An 11130-nucleotide genomic window follows, 5' to 3' on the forward strand; every position below is an offset into this window, starting at 1 on the left:
TGTTAGCCAGGATGGTCTCGATCTCCTGACCTTGTGATCCGCCCGTCTCGGCCTCCCAAAGTGCTGGGATTACAGGCTTGAGCCACCGTGCCCAGCCTTTTTTTTTAAAAAAAGACAGAATCTGTCCCACTGCACAGACTGGAGTACAGTGGTGAGATCTTGGTTCACTGAAACCTCTGCCTCCCAGGTTCAAGCGATTCTCTTGCCTCAGCCTCCCGAGTAGCTGGGATTACAGGCGTTCACCACCATGCCCGGCTAACTTTTGTGTTTTCAATAGAGACAAGGTTTCGCCATATTGGCCAGTCTCATCTCGAACTCCTGACCTCAGGTGATCCGCCCACCTCAGCCTCCCAAAGTGCTGGGATTACAGGCACGAGCCACCACGCCCGGCCTTCTATCTATATTTTTATTGTATTTATTTATAAGAGACAGAATATTGCTCTGTTGCCCAGTCTGGAGTGCAATGGCAATTGTAGCTCACTGCAGCCTCGAATTTCCAAGTTTAAGCAGTTCTCCTGCCTCAGTCTCCTCTGAGTAGGTGGGACCACAGGTGCACGCCACTACACCTTGCTAATTTTTTTGTTTTAATAAGAGATGGTGGTCTCTGCCAGGCGTGATGGCTCATACCTGTAATCCCAGCATTTTGGGAGACCAAGGCGGGTAGATCACGAGGTCAGGAGTTCGAGACCAGCCTGGCCAATATGGTGCAACCCTGCCTCTACTAAAAAAAATACAAAAAAATTAGCTGGGCATGGTGGTGGGTGCCTGTAGTCGCTACTTGGGAGGCTGAGGCAGAAGAATTGCTTGAACCTGGGAGGCGGAGGTTTCAGTGAGCCGAGATTGTGCCACTGCACTCCAGCCTGGGTGACAGAGCGAGACTCTGTCTCAAAAAAAAAAAAAAAAAAAAAAAAAGGGACAGTGGTCTCACTGTGTTGCTCAGGCTGGTTCAAACTCTTGGGCTCAAGTGATCCTCCTGCCTCGACCACCTAAAGTGCTGGGATTACAGGTGTATACCACCACGTCTGACTAATTAAAAAAATACATATTTTTGTGCAGATGGGGTGGGGTCTCCTTATGTTGCCCAGGCTGGTCTCGACCCCCTGGGCTCAAGCAGTCCTCCTGCCTTAGCCTCCCACTGTGCTGGGATTACAGGCATAAGCCACCACGCCTGGCCATCGGTATTTTTGTTTGTTTTTTGAGACAGAGTCTCACTCTTGTGACTGGAGTGCAGTGGCGCGACCTCAGCTCACTGCAACCTCTGCCTCTTGGGTTCAAGAGATTCTCTTGCTTCAGCTTCCTAAGTAGCTGGGATTACAGGCACATGCCCTCGCGCCTGGCTAATTCTTGTATTTTTAGTAGAGATGGGATTTCACCATGTTGGCTGGGCTGGCCTTGAACTCCTGGTCTCAAGTGATCCGCCTGCCTTGGCCTCCCAAAGTGCTGGGATTACAGGCGTGAGCCACCGCGCCTGGCTGTCAGTATTTTTGAATGGTTGAATGCCATCCCACTGCCTGCCTGTCTCCCACCACTGACCCTGCTGGCGGTTGGTGGTTTGGGTGATGATGGTGTTTTGCTGTCATAATTACCAAAGCAGTGAGCGTCTCTGTTTTGTGTACAGAGCTTCTATCATGTCGGAAGTTACTTTCTTATTTATTTTATTTTTTTTTGCAAAAAAGTAGGGGAAGGCTCCCAGCCATGGGTGTTCTGATCAAAGGGAAAGAAAGAGTTACTGGTTTTATCTGATTATAACAGTAATTTGGAAGATAAAGAAAAGAAAAATCTACTCAGGCTTTTTTTTCTTTTTCCTGCTGTCATTTCCTTTTGTTCCCTTGTGGGTACAGCTGCAGGGACATGTACCAGGAGCTGCAGCTATCTGCTTAATGACAGATCCCAGAGATATGGGGACAGCGCCACTAATATTCCTTCAACGCCTAAGATGCCTCTGATTCCAAAAGGATGACTTGCATTAAAGAGTTCAGCAGAAACAAGAAAATAAGACACACACACACACACACACACACACACACATATGTATATATTCCCCCCCAAAACGGGGATTAAACTGTATACTCTTTTTCCCTAGAACACGCCATTTTTTCTTTCTTTTAATGCTCTTTGCTTTGACTTTCATTTTGGATATGGACGCTGTGACTTCTGTTGTTGTCTTGGTAACATTTGACCATTATTATCTTGATTTATTACTTTTCTACCTCTCCTGGCCTTGGTTATTTGTTTTTTTTTTTGTTGTCCTGTTTGTTTGTTTTTTGACAAAGAGTCTTGCTCCGTCATCCAGACTGGAGTGCAGTGGCCCAATCTCGGCTGACTGCAACCTCCACCTCCCAGTTCAAGCTATTCTCCTGCCTCAGCCTCCCGAGTAGCTGGGACTACAGGCGCCCGCCACCACGCCCGGCTAATTTTTTTGTATTTTTAATAGAGACGGGGTTTCACCGTGTTAGCAAGGATGGTCTCGATCTTCTGACCTCGTGATCCTCCCACCTCAACCTCCTAAAGTGCTGGGATTACAAGCATGAGTCACCACGCCTAGCCTTGTTTTTTTTTCTTAACTTTATTTTATTTTTGAGATGGAGTTTTGCTTTATTGCCCAGGCTGGAGTGCAATGGCACGATCTCGGCTCACTGCAACCTCCGCCTACCGGACGCAAGTGATGCTTCTGCCTCAGCCACCCAAGTAGCTGAGATCACAGGCACCCCCCACCATGCCCAGCTAATGGCCATTTGTTTTAGACATGTCCTTTTTAGAAAGTGTAGACTTTTTAGCTGGGCATGGCGGTGCATGTCTGTAGTCCCAGCGACTTGGGAGGCTGAAGCAGGAGGATCACTTGAACCCAGGAAGTTGAGGCTACAGTGAACTGTCATTGCACCACGGCTCTCCAGCCTGGGCAACAGAGCGAGACCCTGTCTCAAAAACAACAACAAAACAGAGAGTGAAAAAACAGAGGCAGCCTACAGGTCCTTCTCACCGCAGGAGTGGTTAAAGTAAATGAATTACAGTTTCTCCATACCTTGGCTCAATAGGCTGCTGTTAAAATGAAGCTCCTTTTATGTGTATCAGTCGTGTTACGGGGGAAACGTTGCAAGGCAGGACTATTGGTAAATTCCTACCTGTGTGTGGGTGTTTTTTTTTGTGTTTTTTTTTTAAATACTGTGTGTGCATGGTTGTGTCTGCATAGCCTTCACAATTACAGGGTTGTGTGTGTTTGTGGAAAGTTCTAGGAGGACACACCATGCTGTTACTAGTAGCTGACTCTGTGGAGTTGGTAGGAGAGTCACTGGAGAGGAACTCACAACATATATACACTTCGGTGTTGTCTTTCTGGGTAGAGGGGGCAACAAGTAATACTAGTAATAAGATAATACACATTATAAACAGCCTGTAATCCAGCACTTTGGAAGGCCAAGGCGGGAGGATTGCTTGAGGCCAGAAGTTTGAGACCAGCCTGGGCAACATAGCAAGACCCTGTCTCTAAAAAAAATAAAAATAAAAATTTAGCTGGGTGTGGTGGTGTGCACCTGTAGTCCAGCTACTCAGGAGACTGAGGTGGGAGGATTGCCTGAGCCCAGGAGGTCGAGGCTGTATTTAGTGGTGATGACGCCACTGTCCTCTGGCCTGGGCAACAAAGCGAGACCCTGTCTCCAAAAAAAAAAAAAAAAACCCAAACCAAAAACTCTTGCAGGGGGAGAGAGAAGGGACGTTTTGTTCCTCCCGGGAGGGCACACTTGGGATGGTACAAAACTTGGGGGAGTGAGTGAGTGAAGGGGACAGGGTTGCTGCCTGCACTTTCCCTGCCCTCTGATGGCTCCTCTCTGCTGCTTCCTCCTCCAGAAGAAGAAAGGGAAAGAGGCCGGGCCAGGAGCTGGGGTGCCACCGCCCCGAGCTCCCGCCTTGCCCTCTGAGGCTAGGGCTCCTCACGCCAGCTCCCTGACCGCTGCCAAGAGGAGCAAGGCCAAGGCCAAAGGGAAGGAGGTGAAGAAGGAGGTGAGGCTCGCGGTGCCCTGGTGGGGCACCGTGGGGGGGCTCAGCCATGCTCCTGTGGTCAGGGTAGGGGGCTCCACCTGCTGCTCTGTATTTACCCTCCCTGTAGCTGTGGCTCAGAGAGGTTGCAGGTGATGGGGGTGACCTGGCCGTCCCCGTGCTCCAGGGATAAGGAGATACTGGAGACTCTGCTCCTGTCTTCAGGAAATGCCTGCTCTAGCGGGGATGGGGGACACTGGAACAGAGACCAGGAGACCTGGGTGACAGGCCCCCAGCCCAGCACCAGGTCCTCACAGGGCCCTCAGGTTTGGGTGAATTTCTTAGCCTGAGTGGCAGATGATGGCGTGCCCACTCCCCACACCTGCTAGCCCCTGCCCGAGTGGTTTTTCCTGAAGCCCATTGGGTGTGGCTGGAGATGCTGCTGAAGTTTCTTTAAGGAGGGAACAGAGGCACTCACTGTAGTGATGAACAGAGGTGTGGTAGTGAGTGCTGAGCACTGAGTGTTGATACTGAGCACAGAGTACTGAGTATTGAGCACCAAGTACTGAGCACTGGCCAGCTGGGTTTCAGGCCTATTTCACCCTCCGCCTGGCCTCTGGGGTGGCCCCAGCTGGGATCCCCGCCATGCACGTGACAGATTCCCCCTGTGGCCTGATTGTGGCTCCAGGTTTCCAGAGGGGTCCCTAGCTCGGCAGGACCCCCGTGCCAGGTCCTAAGTCATTTGTCGGCCGTGCTCTGTCCCCAGAACCGCGGCAAGGGGGGCGCCGTGAGCAAGCTGATGGAGAGCATGGCGGCCGAGGAGGACTTTGAACCCAACCAGGACTCGAGCTTCTCGGAGGATGAGCACCTACCACGTGGCGGGGCCGTGGAGCGGCCGCTGACCCCGGGTGAGTGGCCGTGATGCTGCATGTGCCAGGCGGGGCTGCTGGAGCCTCCTTTGGGGAAGGCAGATCTGAGCAAGGCATGAGACGGAAGGGCTGGGCTAACTGGGGGCAGGGAACCGTAGGAGCAGAGGTCCTGAGGCCGTTACCCCGGTTGATGAGAAGGCTGGACTGGCTGCAGCTCAGTCCACTGGAGATGGGGCAAGAGAGCTGCCTTGGGGCCAGGGAGGAAGCAGGTCCTGTGGGGCTTGGGAAGGAGTTCCGTGTTGGCCCCAAGGAAAGTGAGCAGCTCTGTGAGGTTAGATGTGGAGATGTGATATGCTCCGATTGACTTTAAAATGAGCTGTCTGGGCTGGACAGGGTGGCCCATGCCTGCAATCCCAGCACTTTAGGAGACCGAAATGGGCAGATCACTTGAGGTCAGGAGTTCCAGACCAGCCAGGCCAACCTGGTGAAACCCTGATTCTACTAAAAAGACAAAAATTAGCTGGGTGTGGTAGCAGGCGCCTGTAATCCCAGCTATTAGGGAGGCTGGGGTGGGAGAATCGCTTGAACCTGGGAGGTGGAGGTTGCGGTGAGCCAAGATCATGCCACTGCACTCCAGCCTGGGCAACAAGAGCGAAATTGTCTTACCAAAAAAAAAAAAAAAAAAAGCTGTCTGGTGCTGCACAGAGAATGAGTGGGGTGGGGGCCCCAGGGAAATCAGGGAGTCTAGTTAGGAGGCTGTGCTGTCCAGGTGAGAGTGGGTTGTGGCCTGGGGCTGCCACAGGGGCAGCAGTGGGGGAGGCGGGGCAGGGCGTGCACATTAGGAGGGAGACTGGATGGGAGGCAGTGTTGGGGGTGCAGGCAGATGAGAGGGGAAGGGAAGGGTGAGGACAGGTTTGGGGGGAGCTGGGCAGAGGCCCTGTCCCTGAGACCCGGGTCAGAGAGGGTCATGTGCTGGGCTTTGAGAACTCCAGTCTGGGGTGCCTGGGAGGCACCCTGGGAAGTCACGCCCAGGCTGGGACCCAGGGGTCTATAGCCCAGAGGCGAGATTGTGGGTATATGGGGGAGTGAGTGAGAGAAGGAGTTGTCTACCCCAAGGCTGCACTGGTGAGCAGCCGCTGTGTGACAACCAGCCGCCGCCGTGTGCGTCTCGGGGCGTGCAGGGCTGCTGGGTGGCTGTGCAGACCCCCACTGGCCTTGCTCCTGCAGTGACGAGCTGGCCAGGGGTCAGCTGCTCCACGTCTGTGGTCCTCTCTGTGTATGTCGTTTATCCTGCCAGACCCGTGGCTTAAGAGAAGTTGAGCGTACGAGCTCTCTTGCCTAGGCTCAGCATTGGGCCCTGGCCACTTCTGAGAGTCACGTGGCCAAGCCCAACGTCAAGGCGTGGGGAGTCCAGTCTGCCTGTGACAAGGCCACGTGAGGGCTCTGTGCAGGCACAGGCAGGGATACGGCAGTCCCAACCATCCCCCTTCCAGCGAGCCATCTGGGTCTTTTTATATTCATAATGGGAATGTTGGGGACCGGGTGAAAGGTCCCACTGAGAAGGAAAGGCAGGCCCAGGTCAGGGGCGCTCCAGAGAAAGGGAGGCGCCCACAGGGAGAGGGAGCAGAGGGCTGGGGCAGTGAGAGTTGACCGCCATTGGGAAGTTTGCCCCTGGGCATTCATTTCCACCAGAAAGAAAAAGTGGACGGAAAGTCTCAGAGGTACGTGGGGTGTGGTCACCTGCACCTGTAATCCCAGTGCTTTGGGAGGCTGAGGTGGGAGGATCACTTAAGACCAGGAGTTTGAGATCAGTTGGGCAACATAGCGAGACCCTGTCTCTACAAAAAATAAAATAATTAGCCAGGCATGGTGGTGTGCACCTGTAGTCCCAGCTACTCAGGAGGCTGAGGTGGGAGGATGGCTTGAACCCAGGAGCTCGAGGCTGCAGTGAGCTATGATCTTGACACTGCACTCTAGGCTGGATGACAGAGCAAGCAAGACCTTGTCTCTGAAAAGATGATGATGATGATGATGATGATGATGATGATGATGATTGTTGAGATGAAGTCTCACTCTCTGTCATCCAGGCTGGAGTACAGTGACGTGATCTCGGCTCACTGCAGCCTCCGCCTCCCAGGTTCAAGCAATTCTCTTGCCTCAGCCTCCCAAGCAGCAGGGACTACAGGTGTGCGCTGCCAAGCCTGGCTAATATTTGTGTTTTTAGTAGAGACAGGGTTTCACCATGTTGGCTAGGATGGTCTTGATCTCCTGACCTCGTGATCTACCTGCCTCAGCCTCCCAAAGTGCTGGGATTACAGGTGTGAGCCACCGTGCCTGTCCTGAAAAAAATTATTTAAAAAAAGAAAGAGGCCGGGCACAGTGGCTCACACCTGTAATCTCAGCACTTGGGAGGCTTGAGGTGGGTGGATCACCCAAGGTCAGGGGCTCGGGACCAGCCTGGCTAACATGGCAGAACCCTGTCTCTACTAAAAATGCAAAAATTAGCCAGGTGTGGTGGCAGGCGGTTGTAATTCCAACTACTTGGGAGGCTGAGGCAGGAGAATCACTTGAACCCGGGAGGCAGAGGTTGCAGTGAGCCGAGATTGTGCCATTGCACTCCAGCCTGGGCAACAATATTGAAACTCCATCTCAAATAAATAAATAAAATAAAATAAAATAAAATAAAAAGAAAGTCTTAGAAGTTTGGCTGAGGGCAGCAGTAAGGGGGGTGGACGTCATGATGGAGGATGGTGGCTGTGAGTGTCCAGTGATGGCTGGAACCCAGAGCTTCATGCCAGTCCCAGAGGCTGCCTTGGGGTGGGAAGAGACAGCACGTGCAGGCTTTCATCCCTGGGTTCACACCTGCCTGGGGTCTTTGCAGACATCTGGGGCCAGGCAGGGAAGGGGGCTGAGAGGAGAGGGGCTGCCCACGGCACCCTGTGTGTGCCCACCGGTACACACAGGTCTGCACAGGTACACACATGGGCAGACAAAAGATGTGCGCACATCTCAGCCCCACAGGCCCACCCGGCACCAGGGCCTCCATTTCAAGGGGATGACTTAGGGGTGACGGGAGGAGGGAGAGGTGTCGCAGACGCCCCTGGTTCCAGTCTTGCCTCACGGTCCGACCCCTGCAGCCCCTCGGTCCTGCATCATCGACAAGGACGAGCTGAAGGACGGCCTGCGTGTGCTCATCCCCATGGACGACAAGCTGCTATATGCCGGCCACGTGCAGACCGTGCACTCGCCAGACATGTGAGTGGGGTGGGAGGTCCGGCACAGAGCCCCACGTCCCTTACCTGCCCCATGTCTCAGCCTCTGTGCCTGGCCGCTTCTCCTTTCTAGGCTGTGGCTTCCCCTGATGGCAGAGGGCAGGGGCATGAGTGGGCTCAGAGCTGACAGGGAGGCCCTGGGCACTTTGAGGGAATACTGGGTGAACCCTCCCAGGGGCTGGGCACGGCAGCTCCATAGCAGGAGCTGTAGCGGGAAGGGGTGAGAGGGAGCGTGCTGGCCTCTCTCAGGATCTGGACTGCACCAGCCTGGCGTGCTCTGCAACCCCTAGTTCTACAGATGAGGAAAATGAGCCCAGAAAGGAGGAGAATTGCCAAATTCAGCAAGCCAGCAAACCTCTGAGTCCTGGTGTCACCTCCCAGTGGTCTGGGAGGCAGAGCTGGTGCTGGCGGAGTTGAGGCCCTCTGGGAGGTCTCGGCCTCTGCCACCTCATGCCTCCTTTGCTCCCGCAGATACCGCGTGGTGGTGGAGGGTGAGCGCGGAAACCGGCCTCACATCTACTGTCTGGAGCAGCTGCTGCAGGAGGCGGTGAGAGGGGGAGGGCGGGGCCTCGGGATGCTCGGGGTGGGCTGGGTGTCCAAGGCCATGGCCACAACTGTGTCCACACCTTGCACTCATCCCATGCCCTCCTAGATCATCGATGTGAGGCCAGCCTCCACTCGCTTCTTGCCACAAGGGACCAGGATTGCAGCTTACTGGAGCCAGCAGTACCGCTGCCTCTATCCAGGCACCGTGGTCCGAGGTGAGATGCTTCCTCCCCAGCTCTCCCCTGCCGCCTAACACCTCAGTATGGACTTATTTGGCTACTAAAACCTAACTCTAACTGGCTTAAGAAGAAAGACTTGTGGGCTCACATAACTGAAAACTATATGGCCTTCAGGCATGGTTGGATCCAGGCGCCATTTAAACGATGTCATCAGGACTCCAGCTCAGAGTATCTGTCAGCAGTGCTGTCCTCTGTGCTGGCTTCACACTAGCTCCTTGGAGATTGTATTTTACCATCTTAAGAAATCTTACCATTGGACGATTTCTCAGTCCCAGTTTTCCCACACAAGTTCTAGTGTGAACTGACTTGGGCCACATAGTTTTCATTGATCCTACCGCTGTGAGTCTGATCGACTGTGCCTGGGTCAGATTCTCATCCCTGGGGCTAAGGAGTGAGGTCACCTCCCTCTTATTCATGGGCTGCGAAAGATGGGAGGGTGACTTCCCCTGCAAAGTGGACATGTTGTTAGAGTAAGAGAGAATGAGGCTGGGTGCGGTGGCTCACACCTGTAATCCCAGCACTTTGGGAGGCCAAGGTAGGTGGATCACTTGAGGTCAGGAGTTCAAGACCAGCTTGGCCAACGTGGTAAAACCCCATCTCTACTAAAAATAAAAAAATTAGCTGGGTGTGGTGGCAGGCGCCTGTAATCCCAGCTACTTGGGAGGCTAAGGCAGGAGAATTGCTCAAACCTGGGAGGTGGAGGTTGCAGTGAGCCAAGATTGCACCACTGCACTCCAGCCTGGGTGACAGAGCGAGACTACGTCTCAAAAAAAGAAAAAAGTATGGAGTCTGGATGGAGAAAAACAACAAGTACCCTAGGAAATGTAGGTGTGGATATCAGACAGGCAAGAAAGACAGTCAAATGGTCCAACCCTTAGCTCTTGCAAAAGCAGTGTATCCTAGAGAGAGGGGGTATGGATGTGGATTAGACATTCTCCGCCCCCGCAAAAAAAAAAAAAAGCCCACCCACATGCCAAATACAGTTCACTGCTTGGCCTAACATCCATTCATACCCAGAAAATGGAAACCAATGCCAGCTCAGCAGAACAACAGATGACTGGTCCAGCCTGAGTAGAGGATCTCAGGCCAGGAAGATTTATTTTTTTCCACCGTATTAGTCACTCATTTATCATCCAAATTCTGAAAGTGCTGTTAATAAGGTAGAAGTTGGCTTTAGATTCAGATTTCCTGGCACACGCTGTGCCCCTGTACTGGGAGGTGCTGGCTGTGTTCTAGGCCTGCCTCATGGGTATCATTCTGGATTCTTGGGCCTTCCCTGTCCCTCATCCTGGGAACTGCTTTTGTTGCATTGCATGTTTTTCTCTTTTTTTGGTTCAGTTCCTTGTTTTAAGCAGTGGATCTTTCAGTAGCTTTCTGAGGAAGAGTATGTGGGAGTTAAATTTCTCACATCCTTGTGTGTTGGTACTCTCTTCATTCTACCCTTATTTTTTTAGAGATAGTTGAGCTGGATACCCTTATTGTTTAGAGATACTTGAGCTGGATATAAATTCGCAACTGGAAATAGTTCCCTCTCACCATTTCAAAGACATTTTTCTATTTTTATCTTGCTTCCCATGTTGTTGAAGACATTCAACGTTGTGATTCCCAAATCACTGTAGAAGGCTTGTTTTTTTTAATCTCTGGAAACTTTTAGGACCTTCTCATTATCCCTAGATCTGCAATTCCGTGTGTGTGTGTGTGTGTGTGTTCTCATCATGCTGGGTATCTGCAGAGGGAGGCTTTGATTTTGAAGCAAATTTCCTTGAGTCCTGGAAGCTCTACTTGTGAGCACAACTTGGATAACTGCCCTTGTGAATTTCATGTTTTTTCTGGAACTTGGGCTAGTCCCATGGTCCCTGGCGTGCGTGTCTTTTTTCCTGTTATTATTTTCTTACTTTGTTCAACTTATGGAGATATTTTCTCTACTTTTATCTTCTAACCCCATCTGCTTTCTTGAATTTTTTTGTTTTTTTGAGACGGAGTCTCGCTCTCTTGCCCAGGCTGGAGTACAGTGGCCGGATCTCAGCTCACTGCAACCTCCGCCTCCCGGGTTTACGCCATTCTCCTGCCTCAGCCTCCTGAGTAGCTGGGACCACAGGCGCCCACCACCTCGCCCGGCTAGTTTTTTGTATATTTTAGTAGAGACGGGGTTTCACCGTGTTAGCCAGGATGGTCTCGATCTCCTGACCTCGTGATCCGCCCGTCTCGGCCTCCCAAAGTGCTGGGATTACA

The 11130-nt window shown here is 52.5% G+C and overlaps 1 protein-coding gene across 1 annotated transcript in view; it reads left to right on the forward strand.

Moving 5' to 3' along the window:
- The window catches only part of TNRC18 (trinucleotide repeat containing 18), a 174368-nt gene that overhangs the window by 152219 nt on the left and 11019 nt on the right, over positions 1-11130 (forward strand). Inside the window, exons 21-25 of the mRNA XM_011996251.1 lie at positions 3844-3996; positions 4739-4880; positions 7979-8096; positions 8585-8660; positions 8766-8874. Of these exons, the coding sequence (XP_011851641.1) occupies positions 3844-3996; positions 4739-4880; positions 7979-8096; positions 8585-8660; positions 8766-8874 (598 nt within the window). The remainder of the gene's footprint in view (positions 1-3843; positions 3997-4738; positions 4881-7978; positions 8097-8584; positions 8661-8765; positions 8875-11130) is intronic.

This window comes from Mandrillus leucophaeus, unplaced genomic scaffold (assembly GCF_000951045.1).
Source record: "Mandrillus leucophaeus isolate KB7577 unplaced genomic scaffold, Mleu.le_1.0 Scaffold506, whole genome shotgun sequence".
Taxonomy (NCBI): domain Eukaryota; kingdom Metazoa; phylum Chordata; class Mammalia; order Primates; family Cercopithecidae; genus Mandrillus; species Mandrillus leucophaeus.